The 18,401-nt window shown below is 53.1% G+C and overlaps 1 protein-coding gene across 3 annotated transcripts in view; it reads left to right on the top strand.

Annotated features, from left to right (window-relative positions):
* The window catches only part of SPTB (spectrin beta, erythrocytic), a 129,369-nt gene that overhangs the window by 97,318 nt on the left and 13,650 nt on the right, over positions 1-18,401 (top strand). For all 3 annotated transcript variants that reach the window (XR_003969577.1, XM_030319306.1, XM_030319307.2), the window contains exons 17-32: positions 110-312; positions 425-515; positions 1,902-2,048; positions 3,273-3,536; positions 3,901-4,107; positions 4,732-4,821; positions 8,161-8,439; positions 8,910-9,040; positions 9,944-10,148; positions 10,404-10,778; positions 12,255-12,499; positions 13,566-13,704; positions 14,176-14,260; positions 15,100-15,296; positions 15,603-15,652; positions 16,140-16,218. Coding sequence is in view for 2 of the 3 variants with exons in the window: in XM_030319306.1 (XP_030175166.1) it covers positions 110-312; positions 425-515; positions 1,902-2,048; positions 3,273-3,536; positions 3,901-4,107; positions 4,732-4,821; positions 8,161-8,439; positions 8,910-9,040; positions 9,944-10,148; positions 10,404-10,778; positions 12,255-12,499; positions 13,566-13,704; positions 14,176-14,260; positions 15,100-15,296; positions 15,603-15,652; positions 16,140-16,218 (2,787 nt within the window). In the remaining variant the exon portion in view is untranslated. The remainder of the gene's footprint in view (positions 1-109; positions 313-424; positions 516-1,901; positions 2,049-3,272; positions 3,537-3,900; positions 4,108-4,731; positions 4,822-8,160; positions 8,440-8,909; positions 9,041-9,943; positions 10,149-10,403; positions 10,779-12,254; positions 12,500-13,565; positions 13,705-14,175; positions 14,261-15,099; positions 15,297-15,602; positions 15,653-16,139; positions 16,219-18,401) is intronic.

The following is an 18,401-nucleotide window of genomic DNA, read 5'->3' as shown; positions in this document are numbered from 1 at the left end:
CCATTTGTGCTGTAGCCTATATGGCTGCACACGGTGCTACTGCTTGGCAAGTGTCCTCACTGCCCTCTCAGCTTATCTTCATCCCTTATCTGGAAACTTGCTTCAACAGGAATATACTCTGGCTCACTTGGAGCCCCCAGACTCCCTAGAGGCTGCAGAGGCTGGGATCCGGAAGTTTGAGGATTTCTTGATGTCTATGGAGAACAACCAGGATAAGGTCTTGAGTCCTGTGGACTCTGGAAACAAGCTGGTAGCTGACAAAAACCTCTACTCAGACAAGATCCTAGAGAAGGTGCAGCTGATTGAGGACAGGTACTCTCCACCCCCAAGGTCATGAGGCCAGAGCCAGGTAGGGCTGGTGGTGTTGTGCATGATTCCCAGGCTTAGCCATGTTGTGAACCGCAGCATCCGGCTTCCCTTCCAGGCACAGGAAAAACAAGGAGAAGGCTCAGGAGGCCTCAGCAACTCTGAGAGACAACTTGGAGCTCCAGAACTTCCTCCAGAACTGCCAAGAGGTGAGGCTGCAGCAAGGCAGGTCACTTTGCAGGAGATTCCATTCTAGGATCAAAGTGCCCTAGGAAGTCCACAGGGAGTACACCAGGCTGGCTCAGTCAGAGGAGTGTGCTGCTCTTGATCTCAGAGTCATGGGTTTGAGCCCCACATTGGGTGTAGAGATTACTAAAAAATAAGTAAATAAACTTAAAAAAAAAAAAAAAGTCCACAGGATTCCAAGTAGGGAGTCTGGAATTTCATGAGGGAAACTCTGGGTATTTGATAGCATAGGTCATCCTCTAGAATCTTTGGTTCTACAATTCTCTTTTTTCTTTCTTTTTTTTTTTTTTTTAACCCTGAATCTACAAAGTCATCTTTTAATTTGCACAGTCTAGGGCAGGGTTCCTCAAAGAATGGCCCTAGGGCTATCTATATTAAAGTCACCTAGGGCCCTAGTCAAGGCCAGCTTCAAGAACATGCAACCTGTGCATTCATACAGGACCTGTGCTTAGAAGGGCCCCATGCTTGATTTAATGGTCTGTGGTTGCCATCTTGAAATTCTTAATAATTTTGACTATTTCCATTTTGCAATGGGCCCTTAAAATGATGGAGCCAGTCCTGGCCCTCATTAAATGCAAAGTCCTGGGCCCCACTGAGACCCAGATGAATCAGAACCTTAAGGGGTGAGAGAGAGAGAACAGCATTTTCAACAAACCTCCCAGTTGGAGAACTGACTCAGAGGTCCTTGCTCAGCCTGGTGTAAGCCACACTCCTGAGTCCCTCCATGAGCAGTACTTCTGTGTGGAATGGTGCTTTCTCTGACTTCTTTTTTGCTCCCATCCTCATACCCCTTTCCACCCTGCCCAAACAACTTTGTTTTCATCTACCTCTGCCCTTGGCACCAACCAGGCTTGGTATGCTGCCAGGACATCTTGGAAACATTGGATGCTTATCACGGTTCTTCCCTCATTGTTAAATATAGGATCTGCCCTTGACTTCTTCCTCAGATAACATTTTCTCTGTGTTTATTAATGATTTCTCACCCTACTGCCAAAGGATGGATTTATCTGTCCATCCAGTAAACACTCACTGAGTTCCTGTAATAGGCCAGGCCCTGTCCTAGGTCCTGGAAATATGGAGAGAAGCATAGATATCCCTGGAGTCATACTGCACACAGTCTACTAGGGAAGACACTCAGGTGCTTATGTTTTAACCCTGAGACAACACAGGTTAAGTTGCCTGTGCTGGGAGTTAGGAACCAAGAGCTTTGGAGAGTAGTACTCTGCTGTATTCCTACTTCCTCTCCTTGGCCTTCTTCTGCAGCCAGAGGTGGAGATCAGGACCTGCCCTGAGCCCCTGGCCAAAGAGGTACACTCAAAGATTGTTGGACTCCCGCTTTCTGTCCACAGCTCACTCTCTGGATCAATGACAAGCTGCTAACATCTCAGGATGTCTCCTATGATGAAGTGAGAAACCTTCAAAACAAGTGGCTGAAGCACCAGGCCTTTGTGGCAGACCTGGCTTCCCACCAAGGATGGTTAGATAGCATTGATGCAGTAAGTAAAGCAAATGGTGAGTGGTGGGGGGCTCTCTGCTCAGATGTGCTTACCTGAATAAGCTTCACTCAGGGCATAGACACTATCTGAAGCTTACTGGATGGTATAGACCCTGGAAGTGAAAAACTTCTCTAAATAGTAGCCAAACCTTCAGAGCTCCTGGTATACCCAGCCTTGTAGGGTCTGGTCAGAATTGGTGCCTCCTCTGGGTGGCCTGAGTCTAGAGACAGTCCAGGACAGTGAGAAAACCCGAGTTGGTGCCTCAGCATCTAGTGCCAGGACACCAGTTATCTCTGTTTGCCTTCTGTTATTCTCACCAGGACACCAGCACCGTCCCTCCCAAGGGCAAAGGAGTATATGAGATGAGTAGAGTGGCTCAGGGGACCATTGACCCTCATTATTTGGATGGGCAGGACAACCCCTCATAGATGGGGAGCCAGGGGTCCCCCCTATAACAAGCTTGCCCAAGGACCCAAGTGAAAATGTAGCTGGTGGTAGATCTGAGAATCAGTTGCATTTACTCCTCCCTACTGTGGCTGTCCAGGAAAAAGTAGGAAGAAGTCATTGTGGTTGAAGGTGTAGGCTCCAAGCCAGACTGTCCAACTCCTCAACCTCTCTGGGCCTCAGTTTCTTCATCTGAAAAATGAGGGTAATGACAATACCTAGCCAAGGGATGGTGAGCATTAAAGCACTTAGAATAGCCCTTAGCACTTACTGGGCATACAGTAACTATTGGCTATTATTAGCAACATCTATTTCTAGGCCTATGTCATATTATACTGTACTCACCTAAAAGGGTACATTTATTCAGGTGAAAACCAGGTAAGACACACTCAGTAACTAAAACATATCACAAAGGTTAGCAGTGCATAGCCTCTGGGAAAACCATCGAGAGAGTAGAGTCCTTTCCATGCTGCTTGTACCTGGATGGATTGTGAATCTTTTTTAATTAAAAAATAATTTAGCATCAGTTGATTCTGGTCTGCAACTCCCCATACTACAATCTCCCTGAGTCCTTTGCTCCAGACATACCCCTCCCTGTCACACCTTCTCCTGAAAATAACTCAGGTGGGGGGGGGGTGCAGTCTTTGAGATGAGCCTTACCTGAGTTCCAGGCAGATTCTTTGCCTCCCTGACCTCAGTTAACCCCTGGCAACCACTTGGAGCAGGGCTGTTCCGAGGCTGCCTGGCCTCAAAGGGTGAGCCCTCCTGTTTCCCCCACAGGAAGGAAAGCAGCTGATGGAGGAGAAGCCTCATTATTTGGCCCTGGTGTCCCAGAGGCTGGAAGATTTGCACCGTCTCTGGGATGAACTTCAGGCCACCACACAGGAGAGGACCCAGCACCTCTCAGCTGCCAGGAACTCCTACCTGCGCTCACAGACCCACGCCGACCTCAACAAGTGGATCAGTGCTATGGAGGACCAGCTGCGGTCCGATGACCCTGGCAAGGACCTGACCAGTGTCAACCGGATGCTGGCTAAGCTGAAGGCACGTGAGTGGGTTGTAGACTGGGAGTGTTGGAATAGGAGATCTTAGGAAGCAAATGTGCAACCTGAAAGTAAGTACTCCTGTTCCTCTTAGGTGGGCTTACCTTTATCAAGCAAAAATGTCTCCTGGTTCATAACCCATCTCCTACCCCTTTGTAGTGAAGACAGGGATCCGGGGTTAATAAAAGCATGCACCACAAGTATAGGACAGGCGCTTGTGAGGCAGGAAGGATGAGTGGGGGCACCCAGGGAGACTTCCTGGGGGAGGTGGGGCCTTTAAAGATGAATGGGATACGGATGATGATGAGGATGAGGGACTATCCAGGTGCCAAGGTTGGTACTGACACTGTCCCCTTATGCCCCAGCGTGTGGAGGACCAAGTGAATGTGCGGAAGGAGGAGCTGGGGGAGCTGCTTGCCCAGGTGCCCTCACTGGGAGATGAGGCAGAAGACACAGACGTGAGCATCGAGAAGCGGTTCCTGGACCTCCTGGAGCCCCTGGAGAGGAGGAAGAAGCAGCTGGAGTCATCCCGAGCCAAGCTGCAGATCAGCCGGGACTTAGAGGATGAGACGGTGAGTGGGTACAGACCCCCCCTAGAGGCAGGATGGCTGGCTGCAGCCCTAGGGAGTTTTTAAAGATTTCTGGTCCCCTCATCTCCTTATCTCAGAAAGCCAATGTGATTATTGCATTAAATATGATAGTAAAACCAGTGCTTTTTTTTTTAAGGGTTTTTTTTAATGTTTATTTTTGAGAGAGAGAGCATGAGGGGAAGGGACAGAGAGAGAATCCCAAGCAGGCTCCATGCTGTCAGCACAGGGCCCAATGCAGGACTCGATCCCACAAGCTGTGAGATCATGACCTGAGCCGAGATCAAGAGTTGGATGCTTAACTGACTGAGCCACCCAGGCCTTCGACCAATGCTTTTTGAATGGTAACTCAGTTATGGGCTTCGGGGCAGACAGACTTGGGTTCAAATCCAGCTATGTTACCTGCCCCGTGTGTGACCAGGAGCAAGTCATTTGGAACCTCATAATATCAAACTGTCCCCATCTATAAAATGGGGGCAAAATCCTCATGGGGTGTTGGGAATAACCGGGGAGACACAGCAGGAAAGAGCTCTGTCTGACCCAGGTGAGTGTGTGGGGAAAAGTTGACCATGACCATCATCAGCTGCCCCTGCCTTCTGGTCTCTACAGCTGTGGGTGGAAGAGAGGCTGCCTCTGGCCCAGTCAGCAGACTATGGCACGAATCTACAAACTGTACAGCTGTTCATGAAGAAGAATCAGGTGAGTCCTGCTTCACCTGGTTAGTGTCCCCCCCCACCCCCACCACCTCCTCCCTGCCCCTGCCCTTCCCAGGGAGGAGCTCCCAGCCTTGACATGCAGAAAGCCAGCAACAGCAGATTATTATTCTCATTGGTAGCAATGAGGCTCACAGACCCCATAGAAAGAGAAGCTTTGGTGATGGCAGAGAGAATTCTGGGAAGTCCATAGCAGAGCCGGGCTGGTCAGGGGATGTCCAGATGTTTAAGGATTTGGGGGCATTTAGACCCATCAGAGCATACGTGAGTGCAGGACCCAGAAGCCCTGGCCCAGGGTTTATTGTGCTTTACGGCTTCTGTATCCCATGGCCTCCCTGAAAGGAAGCCCATAGTTCCTGATTTCTTTCTCAATAATGACTTGCCCCTCTTCCAGGGCTGAGCCTGGCCCTCAGGGTAAGTAGGACCCATTTCTCCCAACACATGAGAATATTTGTGGGGCTCAAACCCCATTAGGAAGCCACTAAACTTGGTATCTGAACCTTTGGAACAACATCCACTTGCTGTTCTGCTCTTTCTTAAGCCTGATGACCCTAGTTACTTCTGTGGCCCTGGTGAGACTCCTGGAAGTGAGCAGATGCCATATTTCCTCCTATATCAGGAATACAAGTATGCTCTTGTATCTTCCAAGAAGATACAGCTGCATGGGCTCAGGGTGTCTCTGTGTCCAGATGGGCTGGCCACAGACCCTACTCTTGGGCAGAGAGTTGCCCCTGCTGCCCGGTCTCCTCTCTGGGTCGGGGAGTGGGGGCAGCCACAGCCAAGAGCAGTGAGAGCCTGGGAACTTATCCCAGAGAAGAGCAGTGTGTCCCAGAATGCCAGTCAGTATCGCAGCTCCTTGGGTATCTCCTGTCCAAGGTCAGGACAGATAGTACTTCCTCAAAACAATAGCAGCTGACATCTGCTCACAGAGCCCAGCTGCTGTGCAGGGGTCTGATTTACATTCAAAGAGGTGTCTGAAAACTCTCAGACCCTTTGCTTCCAGTTGACACAACCTAGTCATAAAGCCTCCAGTGGGCACAGGGAGGGACTTGGGCCAGAAAGTAGTAGGTGGGGATTCAATTAATGTCACAACCTCCATTTAAAAGAAGGACACTGGCAGAAGAGTGTATTCTTGGGGCCTCAGTTTCCTCAACTGTAAAATGAGCCAACATCACTCCCTGCAACACTAAAGATTTTGACTCTGTCTAACCTTGGTGTTATTGCCAAAAGACTCTGAACTCCCCTGGATGAAGGTTGCTATTTCAGGAAAAGAGCAAGACAAATATGGATGGGGTTCCCCTAAACAAGAAGGGAAAGGTAGTCTCCTGGGAGAGCATGGCTGCCCTAGTAAAGACGACTTTACACTAGACTAGCTAAAGCTTAAATCTCCTTTCATCACTCCCTCTATTGCAGTGGTTCTCAAAGTTCAGTGTGCATCAGACTCCCCTAGAGGGCTTGTTAAAACACAGTTGACTGGGATCCACCTCAGGTCTACTGATTCAGACTCTGGGAGTAGAGCCTCATAATTTGCATATCTATCAAGATCCTGGGTGATAATGATGCCATGGGTCTGGGATCCCACTTTGAGAACCACTGCTCTAATGGCTGTCCATTGCAACTAGAACAAATCCTGCAAGGTATGAATGGTTCTCAACTTTGGCTGCACATGAGAATCACCTGAGGGAACTTTGAAACCTAAGAATGCCCAGTTCCTGTGTCAGATAAATTAATTAAGGTCTCTGGGGATAGGGCCCTGACTCTGTATGTCTTCCCAGATTATTCAATGTGCAACCAGGGTTAAGAACCACTGTCCCACCTGATCTGGCCCCTGCCTTCCTCTAAAGTCACCTCTCATCACTTTGGCCCTCCTCATCACAGTATTGTAGCTTTCCTGGCCCTGTCTCTGGCCTACAGATATTGCAGGCTTGCTTCCACCCCAGGGACTTCACACTCACTCTTCCGTCTTGCCGGCAACACTCACGCCCCAAGTCTTTGTGAGGTTGCCTCCTTCTCGTAACTCATGCCATCTCCTCAGGAAAGCCCTTTCTGACACCCCGAGCTCAGGTAGCCATCAGCACACATCAGTGGACATTCTTCATCTCATTGCAGTATTTTCCTCATGGTACCCATTATCCACATTTATTCACTTATTTGCATGCTCACCTTCTATTCCCTCTACAACAGCGTAAGCTTTATGAGGGCAGGGGTTTTATTTATCTTGTTCCCAGGCTGTCCCTAGAAACTGGAACAAGGCCTTGTACCCAGGAAATAATAAATACATGTTGGTCACGTGAGGTACGAAGAATACATCATAAGTGAGCACACTGCATGGGAGCCGATAAAGGAATTGCTTAAAAAGAGGGAGCGAAATACCTTGTAGGATCCCTTGCAGAGGTCGTAAGATCTCAGGAATAGTAAAGAGGCACACGGAGCTGACACCATGGGTTGTTTGAATTCAATTAGACGGACCACAAAAAATTGTCAGAATTGAGATTTCGGGTCGAAAGGGTAAAAAGGCATTTCAGCAAGTTGGGTGACTTGTGGATAGTGCTGGGTCTGTAGATTTTAAATGCTGACAGTCACTGCACTACTTGTGTGTACAGCTCTTGCCCCCGCCCTCTGGGTGGTTTTAAAGGCCACAGGCAAATTGTACAAAGGGAGGAGAGGGGGTGTAAGGAGCCGAGAGCCCACACACAAGAAACAAGTAGGCTTGGGGCTCCAGGACCCAGAAAGTAAGTCCCACGTGGGTCATGGCCCCCTGAGGAAAAAGGTGACCTAGACACCAGAGTGAGAGGAGAATGCTATTTTGGTGGCTAAATGCTTAAACAGGAAATAATACAAAGTTCACAAAAGATTTGAGGCATGGAAATGGGGAGGCGGGGAGCCCAAATCCTAAAATCTGAACAAGGAATAACTGTCAACTGTTGTACATGGAGCCAGAATGCTAAAATAAGATATCAAGGCCATTTAAAAATTATTTTCCTTTCCTCCAACAAGTACAGCTAAGAAGCAAGCTCTGCTGAGACACAGGAAGCACAGGGCGCAGAGAGGGCCACATTCAAATGCCGCGCTGCCACTCTTTGCCCACATGTTACCTAGCGGCTCCTCACTGCCCTCCATGCTCCTCTCTGACGGCGGGCAGAGGGTGCTGGGTGGTGCCTAGCGCCGCGCCTGGCACGTGGTCAGGGGCAGTTTTTACGGCCACCACCTGCTCGGCACTAGCTTTTCCGTGCAGGAGCCTGCCCGCGAAGGTGCCAGAGTGCAAGCCTGGCCCCCCTTTGTGGCGGGAGAGCCCCGCCTCTGAGCCCTTCCCCTCCGCCCACAGACCCTGCAGAATGAGATCCTGGGCCATGCGCCACGGGTGGAGGATGTGCTGCAGAGAGGGCAGCGGCTGGTGGAGGTGGCAGAGGTCGACTGCCAGGACATCGAGGAGCGCTTGGGGCGCCTGCAGGGTTTGTGGGACACCCTGCGGGAGGCAGCGGCCGGAAGGCTGCAGCGCCTGCGGGACGCCAGCGAGGCACAGCAGTACTACCTGGACGCAGGCGAGGCCGAGGCCTGGATCAGTGAGCAGGAGCTCTACATCATCTCCGACGAGACCCCGAAGGTCGGCCCGGGCTGGGGGGGGGGGGGTCAGGCTGGGGCAGTCGGGGGGCAGTCATACCTGGTACGTCTGGGTGTGTGAGGATACCCGCTATAGCATACACACTGCAGTCAGGTGCCCTGTCTGCCAACTTAGATTTGACCTAACCCAAGATTTCCTCACCTTTCTCATGCCATGGATTCTGTACTGATGGCCTGCCACAGGAGGGATGGGAGATGAGGTGTGCAGGATCTCTAAGGAAGTTCTCCTGGGGTCAGAAGGGTGGAGCTGGGCCTGGGAGGGTAGGAGTCAGAAAAGAACCAAGAGGAAGGTAGGATGTCATGGGAAAGGAATCACAGGAAGGAATCATGCACAGTTTTCTTTGTGTGTTTGTGTGGGGGGGGGGGGTCCCGTGAGCCTGGCTGCCCCCCCCCCCCCCCCCCCAGTCTCGAGCACCTCCCTGAGCAGGTGCCCTGACAGCCGCTGCCTCCTAGGATGAAGAGGGCGCCATCGTGATGCTGAAGCGGCATCTGAGGCAGCAACACACGGTGGAGGAGTACGGGAGGAACATCAAGCAGCTGGCCTCCAGGGCCCAGAGCCTGCTCTCTGCAGGCCACCCTGAGGGGTGCGTGTGCACCAAGAGCGACTTGGCCGGGGCCCCACCAACCGGGATCCCTGCGGGTCCAAGTGGGAAAATAGCAACAGTTTTGGGGAAAATAGCAACAGTTTTCATGGAAACTGTGGGTTTGAGAAAACTGTTGATTGGCCCAATTCCATTTCATGTTTTGGTTTTGTGTGAGTAGCTTCAAACGGGGCCAACTAAAGCCTGATTTGCAAAAAGATCAGAAAATGCGATAGCAAAATTCCCCTCTTGGTGAACCAAGAGACCTAATCTTTCGTAGAGTTAGATTATGCTAAGAGACACTGAAGAGTAACTTCGCTTTTCTCTTTATGGTCCAGAGGATACTTCAGGATCTCACAGTGTCTCAGCAAAATCATTGTGTGGGCATGAAGGTAGAAAACCGACACCCATCTAGTTGGTTCTGCACAGATGGGGCCCACTGGGTTGCACACCTCAGGCTGCACCTCCCACCCCAGGCTCAGCCCTGTCCTCGGCTGCCCACAGGGCATACACCACTGTGGGGTTTCAGCATCCACCACAGCGTCTCTCAGGGGAGCCCCAGGGGTTGAGTGCCTGGGACCACAGGCCCCTCCCTGCTGGTGCTGGAGCCCGCTCATAGTGCTGCTCCTTCAGCCTCCTTGGAGGAATATGGAGGGGCTTCTTTTTTGTCTCTCTAAGCTTCCCTGGGTGATGGATAATGGTGGGAGGCACCTTGAGGCATTCTGGTCTCAGGGATGGTTCTTTTTTTCTCCCCAGCACCTACCCGGGGAAAGCTGCTGTCATTTCTCCTGCCTTCCCTCCCCATGTATCCCTGCCACAGGTGGGAGGAGTACATCAGCTCCCCTGCACTAGCTGCTCTGGGCTCTCTGCCTCCATCTCTGAGTGCTTTCTTATTTTGAATTCCAGGGAACAGATCATCCGGCTTCAGGGGCAGGTGGACAAGCAGTATGCAGGGCTGAAGGACATGGCGGAGGAGCGCAGGCGGAAGCTGGAGAACATGTACCACCTGTTCCAGCTGAAGAGGGAGGCGGATGACTTGGAGCAGTGGATTACGGAAAAGGAGCGGATGGCCTCTTCCCTTGAAATGGGGCAAGACTTCGACCATGTCACTGTGAGTACTCACAACTGCTTTCTCTGTCTTCCTCGAATGCCATAGTTGCAGGAGCGGTCACTCCGGGCGCGCACGCACGCGCACACACTGCTACCCGGAGATGCAGACACCACTGTGGACTCAGGCTGCCCTGGGCAGGTGTGGGACTGTGGCTCCAGGTGCTCTGGCTGCCACTCAAGAAAGTCTGCAGCTGGGGTGATGACACCACCCCACCCCTGGGCCCCATAACCACGTTTCTGTTTACCCCGTGTCTAGCTGCTCCGGGACAAGTTCCGGGACTTTGCCCGGGAGACTGGGGCGATTGGGCAGGAACGGGTGGACAACGTGAACATCATCATCGAGCGGCTCATCGACGCAGGCCACAGCGAAGCGGCCACCATCGCCGAGTGGAAGGATGGGCTGAACGAGATGTGGGCGGACCTGCTAGAGCTCATCGACACGCGCATGCAGCTGCTGGCCGCCTCCCATGACCTGCACCGCTACTTCTACACGGGCGCCGAGATCCTGGGCCTCATCGATGAGAAGCACCGTGAGCTGCCCGAGGACGTGGGGCTGGACGCCAGCACTGCCGAGTCTTTCCACCGGGTGCACACTGCCTTTGAGCGGGAGCTGCAGATGCTGGGCTTGCAGGTGCCTTCTGTCCCTTGCTGCCCACCTGCAGGCTCCAGGGACCTGCCTTTCACATCTTCCCCATGACCAGGCCCCCGGGGGCGTCGAGGCCTCTCTGGCTTCTAGAGGTGAAACGTCTAGAATGGACACCAGGAAATTTCACCTCCTAAGAAAGGCAACAGCTCGGGGCAAAAAGGCAGGGAGCTGCGGCTTTCAGACATTCCTTAGCTTCAGAAGTAGTTCTTCAAACTGAATCTTCAGAAAAGCCCAACGCAAAACATACCTTAAAATGTTCTTTCTCTGGTCATATAACAGTGTTACGAGCGAACATATATGTATGTTCCTTTTCTAGCACCAGGTATGGGTATAAGCAATCTATTTAGGCACTGAATCCTCATTGCCACCCCCTGAAGTAGCTTCTAACATTATCTGCATTTTATAGATGAGGAAAGCAAGGCATAGAGAGAGTGAACAAGTTGGCTGGGAACACATAGATCAACAGTGGAGCCAAGATTCAGATTCTGGCAGTCTAGCTATACACACCATGCCCTCAGCCACCAGGCTGTTTGGTCTTTCTATATGGGAGCTGGAGGGACCCCAAGATCTGCTTAGATCCCCTCTTCCCATCACTGGAAGGCCTCCAAGACACCTCTGAAGGTCCGTAGGGCTCCACAGAACTTGATGTGATCGAAAGGGTGAGAGCAAAGGATCTTAATGCCGGGGCCTCGGCGGCCTTCCAGAGAGACTGGGAGAGAGGCTAGCTATGGAATCCTGCACCCACCCATCAGGGTTCAGGGATGGGACGCCAAGGCAGGTTGGGCCCTGGTTCACCCAAGAGAGGACCTCCCAGGAATTTGTCCAGCTGGAGGTGGGGTCTGTCATGAGGCTCTTGTGCCTTGTGGTTGCCAGAGCCCCTGAGGTGGGCACAGCCTGCTGAAGTCTCAGGAATAAGGCTTCATTGTGCTGGGACTGGCCTTAGACAGAGGGTCCGGTACAGCCCCTTCCTCAGAGAGGCAGCATGTTGAGTGGTTAAGAACAGGAACTCAGGAGCATACCCCCAGTCTGCACCCCTCTTCTAGTGTGAATGACCTCAGGCCAGTCACCAAGCCTCCCTGTGCCTCAGTTTCCTCGTCTTGAAACCAGGAATCACAATAGTACCTCTTTCATGGGATGGTTGTAAAGATTAAGAAAGTAATAAATAAGAAAATGTTTAGAACAGTGCCTGGCACATAGTTACTCCCATTAATTCTAGGGAGATCAAAGGGCATAGGGTCCCTTCCACTCCTGTATCCTCCTCAAAGCCCCAGGGATGGCATGGGTCCATAGAGGCCAAAACAAGGTGCCTTTTCCCCCAGTGTTGGTGGGAGGCTGAAGATCTTGCCTTCTAGAAGAGCCCTGGGGAGGGAGACTAGGAGGAGACAGATCCCTTGCCCTTGCCCATCAGAGGCCCAAGACACGTCTTTCTGGGGAACAACGTCCAATTTCGCCCGACCACAGGTACAGCAGTTCCAGGACGTGGCCACCCGCCTGCAGACAGCATACGCTGGGGAAAAAGCAGATGCCATCCAGAACAAGGAGCAGGAGGTGTCTGCTGCGTGGCAAGCACTGCTCGACGCCTGTGCGGGACGCCGTACCCAGCTGGTGGACACGGCAGACAAATTCCGCTTCTTGAGCATGGTCCGAGACCTCCTCTCCTGGATGGAGGGCATCATCCGGCAGATCGAGACCCAGGAGAGGCCCAGGTAAGGGGGACGTCCTCAAGGCAGCCCCTCTCCTCAGCCACTTGGTCCCAGAGGCTGGCGGACCAGTGTGCTGCCCTCGGGGCACTACTCCTCCTTGGAGAGACAGTCCTGGACTGTGGGGGCACCTGAGGCTGGGCCTGGGCAGAAACTGAGTGGCTCAGCTTCTGGTGGGGGGGACCAAGCACTTCAGAGTGAAGGGAGCCCTGAGAGTGGCGAGAAACACCTCTGCCATTCAGATCTGACGGCAGGGCGAGGACCACAGCTGTCCGTGAAAATAAGCACTTCACGGACCCGAAGCCGGGCGGGTCCGAGACTGTGCACTCTTCCCCCCAGTGCTGGGCTGGGGAGCTCAGGAAGGAGCTCATTGTCCATGAAAGGCAATGGTCACCAGCCCACCTCTGTCCCTGTGTCCTAGGGTGCCCATCCTGACGGCCAAGCCTTTATATTTGACATTGTTACCCTGAAGTAACTCACATACCGTATAATTCAGCCTTTTAAAGTGCCCCATCCAGGGGTTTTTTTTACAACCATCACCACAATCCAAGTTTAGAAGATTTTCATCACCCCTAAAAGAGACCCTGTACTCTTTAGTAGTCATCGCCCCATGATTTCCTCCTCCCCCAGCCCCTGGCGACCACGAATCTGCTTTCTGTCTCTCTAGATTTGCCTATACTAGACTGCTCATAGAAAAGGAATTCTACATTATGTGGTCTTTCATGATTGGCTTCTTTCACCTGGCACAATCTTTCTAAGGTTCATCCATGTTGTAGGATGTGTCGGTACTTTATTCCTTTTTGTTGTCAAAGAATGTTCTCAGGCTTCTTTGGGTGTTCCCAGATCCCCCGCCTATCCCCTGCCAACTGACCAACGGCAGACACCAGGGCATCAGTGTTCCTGCTGGGGCTCGGCTGCTCAGAGAGAGAGGAGGAAGTGTGTGCAGACTCTCAGGCAGGCAGGGGGTGGCCCTCTCCAGTCAGGACTTGGCATCAGGCAGGCCAGAGTCACCCAGAGTTTCCTTCTTCCCCCAAACTCCCTCCTCGATTCCTGACTCTCCCCCCTTCCCCAGGGATGTCTCCTCGGTGGAGCTGCTCATGAAGTATCACCAGGGCATCAAGGCAGAGATTGAAACCCGGAGCAAGAACTTTAGCGCCTGCCTGGAGCTGGGCGAGTCCCTGCTGCAGAGGCAGCACCAGGCCTCGGAGGAGGTGAGAGGGACAGTGGGGTGAAGATGAGCCCCTCCGTGTCCTTGCCCTCACTCTTGCTGGGCCAGACAGCTTCCTGGGGAAGGTGCTGGGGGCCATGGTTTCTCTGAGGAGACTCCTCTTTCTTTCACTCATGGAGCACCAGGGCTGTGTGCAGGCCCAGGGATTACAGCCTCACCAAACCCATGCAAGGTTGGCAGCTTAGTAGTGGAGAGCAGTCTCACAACCCGCCTAACCAACCATGACATGCACACACGTGGGATTGACAACACCCATTTCCTAGGGTGAGGCACATGTGCCTCAGAGAGGTTAAGTAACTTGCCCAGGGTTGCACAGCTGGCAAGTGGCAGGGCCAGACTTGAAGTCAGATCCATGTGACCAAACCCAGCATGCTTTGCAGGATCCATTTGCATACCCTCCCAGACAGGGGAAAGGTTTCCCAAAGCCTGAGTGATTCTCCCTTCCTTCCCCCAGATCAGTGAGAAACTGAAGCAGGTGCTCTACAGGAGGAAGGAGATGAACGAGAGGTGGGAGGCCCGCTGGGAGCGGCTCCGCATGTGTGAGTACCTCTGGGACCCAGAACCTGGGGGGGGGGGGGGGGAGGGAGTGCAGATGCCTGCTGAGGTAGGGGCATGGAGGGGTGACTTTCACTGCCTGGAGATGAGCCCCCGCCCCCCGCAGCACCACTCATCTGCAAGGTTCTGGGGTCCATACAGACCTGTGTGGACAGGCTGCTGGAAGCCCACCTTTCACCCGCCAGCATGCCTTCTCCCTGCTCGCCCTCGGGCTCGCCCAGGTCTAGGCAGAACCTGAGCTGGGAAGATGTGCCGCCTCGTGCCAGGCTGGTGTCCCTGTAGAGCTGTAATCTGGGGGTGGGGGGTGGTCACGGGGTAAGGCTCTAGAGCTTCCTGCATATTTGATCTGAGGCGTGTCAGGCACATAAAGAGCTCTGTCCTCCTCAGCTGGAGACAGGAGAGGTGGAAAACCCTGCCACTCAGGGAGGAGCCACGCACAAGCCAGGAAGGCCTACAGGGCCCATGGCTGCTTGTGCGTGATTATGTGAGATAGCCGCGGGCTGGGAAGAGAGGGTGTTCAGGGCAAAAGGCTGCTCCTCAAGAGGAGACCTCTAAATTACATTTTGTTTTCAAATTCGAGTTCTGATTAACGTGTTTTTCAAATGTAACTCTGGGTAGAGATGAGGAAGGGGCCTGGTGTGGCGCGGGGATAGAGTGGTTTCTGGCACAGGTCACCACGGAGCAGGGTGTCTGCGTAATTCACCAGCACCCGTGCGGGCCTCCTGCCTGACCGCTAGCTCCCTGTCTGCTGAGCAGCCCCCCATTGGGTGCTAACAGGCCCCTGGGCCCTGTGGGGGTATCTGTGGCTTGTTCCCCGTGGCAGTACTGGAAGTGTGCCAGTTCTCGAGGGACGCCTCTGTGGCCGAAGCGTGGTTGATCGCCCAGGAGCCCTACCTGGCCAGCCGGGACTTTGGACACACGGTGGATAGTGTGGAAAAGCTTATCAAGAGGCATGAAGCCTTTGAGAAATCCACAGCCAGCTGGGCAGAGCGCTTTGCGGCCCTGGAGAAGCCCACTACGGTGAGCTGGGAACGGGCGCTGGGAGGCTCTCAGCAGCCACGCCTGGGGGGGGTGGTTGTCTCAAGTCAAGAACTCTGAGCCCATTATTAGGCACCCATGGACAGTGTAAGAGGCTTGGCAAGGGGGAGAGTGGGAAGGAAATGGGAGAGGTAGAAAGTACTTTTGAATGTGAAAGGCAAAAGGGGTAAGTATTTTCAAAAGGAGCAAACACCAGCTGTATTGGGAGCCATCTGTAGAGAAAGTTGGTCTAACGGCAAGCTCTTCTCTGTGACTGCTCTGATACTCTGGGCCTTTTGCTTCCCCTAGCTTGAGCTAAAAGAACGCCAGACCCCAGAGAGACCTGAGGAGGAGCCTGGGTAAGTATGGCGAGGGCCAGGCGGTAGACCCAGCAGGAGCACTCTGCCAAGGAGGATGGGTGGGAAGGGAGAGGGAGGGTACTTTTTTAACCAGAAACAGGCCCCCTGATGTTTTAACAGTGCACATGTGACCTCTCACACCTGGGCCACTAGCCAGAGAAATCTGGAGTGTCTGTAGCTTAAAGGCAGAGAGGAGCTTTTGTTTCCCTCGAATCTAGGGGTACAGGCAGAAATGGGTAGAGAGCAGTGGCTGCTGAAGAATCACCTCCCCTGCTCTGGGCACCACCTGCACACGTGCCTGAGAGGCCATTTTGTGCACGACCATGTCCGTTTCTGAAGTATCTGCCAAACTCTTCAGATTAAGCAGCTCCTTGCTAAGTGCCTGTTGCCAGGAGGCCTGGACCAGGAGATAGCTGATATGTGTGCCTTGGGGGTAGGCATCGGCCTCAGGGAGGTGGTTTCTAAAGAGGGGCTGTGTCCTCTCTAGGCCTCAAGAGGAGGAAGGCGAGACAGCAGGGGAGGCTCCCCGAGGTCCGCATCGCGCAGCCACCGAGAGAACGTCCCCGGTCAGTTTCCTGTCTGGTTTGTCTGGTTCCTGGGAGTCATTGCTGCCAGAACCTGCTCATCCCTACTAGGCTCAGCCGAGGCAGAAGGCGAGGACAGGAGCACACCACCCAGCCTTCCAGACTCCTCCTTCAGATCAGTCTTCCTTTTTAACTTAGGTTTCCTTAATCTCTAGAATAATTGGCCTCCTTCCTTCAACCCAGAAGAAACTGACATGCCCGCCCACTCATATGACTCTATTAGTTTGGTATTATCTAGTCTAATAAATTTTATTGTATAAATACATCACCATCTACATTAGGAGAAACAGTTTATCCAGGGAAGGTTTATTTTTCCACATCATTCTTTTTCCCATTTTCCCTCTCAGTCCATCCTTCACACAGTAGGCCCTGAACACACACACACACACTCTCCCTCTCTCTCTCTCTCTCTCTCTCTCTCTCTCTCTCTCTCTCTCTCTCTCACATGCACAAATAGACCATCTGATCCCGCCTGCGCCAGCCACAGACATTTAGGGCAGTGGAGCGGGGACAGCCACCCTCTAGCAGATCCCTCCCTCCTACACAGAGCCTCCTTCCTTTTGCTGCTCCCAGGCCTGATGCCTGTGAGTCAGTGAGTTTGGATATGGAGCTGGCTCTGAAGCAGGAACAGACTTCAAGGAGCTGTGCAGGAGTGAAGGAGAGCACCAGGGCTTCTGGGTCACAGGGCCAGTCCCCCAAACTTGTAGGAAAGTAAGGTGCATCAGAGTCCTGGCTGGCAGAGGTGTTGGGAGGGTCCAAGACAAACCAGCTGCTGGAGGCTTGGGGCACATGTCTTCAGGAAGGAATAGGTCCATAAGCTGAAAAGACCCAGGGTGTCTGTACAGGGAGCCGGGTAAGGCTGTAACCTAGGTTTTGGAGAAATGCCCTGGGGAGCGGCTGAGAAGAAGACAAGACTTCGGCACGTGCCTTGCATGGCTCACCAATGCATGTACCCCACCTCTCTAGTTGCCCCGTTAAGCTTGCCTGAACCTTTAAGGGAAATTGGCATTATAGGTGGAAATTTCTGATACGTGCACCACCCCAGAAAAATGCACATACAGTGATTATTTCCTGTGCAAAATCCCTGTCAGGTCTGCCAACCCTTCTCACACCCCTGAGAGCCACACACACTCACACTCACACACTCTTCCACACTCTGAGCTCCCTCTGCTGCCTCCAGCCTGGCCGGAGTCCCTTTCTGAGCTGCACCAGCCCTTCATGTCCAGCAGAGGGCATTCCTGGGCTCCCAATGGAGGGTCCTTCCCAGAAGTGCTCTCTGAAGCTCCCATCACCGCATGTGGGATCTCTGGCGGACTTGGTCCCAGCCCCTTTTGCCTGAAACAGCCCCCGCCGGAAGGAGAGAGAACTTGAGGGCTGCCCGAACTGTGGACACTGGGGCTGGGACTGTCCGGCACCACCTGTGCTTCGGCTGTGCGTCCCTGTGTGTCTTTACGTGCAGTGGTGTCCCCGGTCTGCGGGCTCCTTTGTGGCCACCTGAGCAACTCCATTGTCCGTGTCATGTACGTCTGTGCAAATGTAATTACGTGTGCGTCAGAGCTGCCTCCATCCAACACCTGAATGTCCCTGGGTTTGGGGGAATAAAACCTGCTTGGACCTGAGTATCTCTGGAAGGTGGGAACGAACCCACATCTGAGACCCTTCCCAAGAGCCAGCCACTCCGTCAAATGGGAGGATGCCTGTGTTTGCTACAGGAAGAATCCAGATGGCAAATCAAGTGAATACCAGGCCTGAGGCCTCATGGAAACAAATTTCCTGCCGCTTCTCCTTTCTGAGCCCTTTGTTGGGTTTTATGAGGATCTACAAAACTCCAAGGGAGGGTGTGATACCCAGTCGGTCTTTGATATGAGGAGAGAGGAAAATGGGTCCCACGCAGGCTGGGACACCTTTTCAGAAACCACTGGCCTCTCCCAGGAAGGGCTGGCAGTGTGCTGAGCCTTCTCCCCGGCCGGGCCTGGGTTAGGGTGGCTCTCACGCTGTCCCATGTGTGTGGTCTGGTGTGGGTGCCCTGTAGAATCGATCCATGTGGTGCTGCTTTATGTGAAACCCATCACTAGTGCATGCTGGCTTCCTGCTTGGGGGAACAGATGGGAGTGGACCAGACACCTGCTACACACCACGGGTAGCCACCCTGCAGGCCCCAGCTC

The sequence above is a fragment of the Lynx canadensis genome, chromosome B3 (assembly GCF_007474595.2).
Source record: "Lynx canadensis isolate LIC74 chromosome B3, mLynCan4.pri.v2, whole genome shotgun sequence".
NCBI lineage: Eukaryota > Metazoa > Chordata > Mammalia > Carnivora > Felidae > Lynx > Lynx canadensis.
Note: the sequence above shows the minus strand (reverse complement) of the source record. Positions and strands in the feature narration are given on the sequence as shown.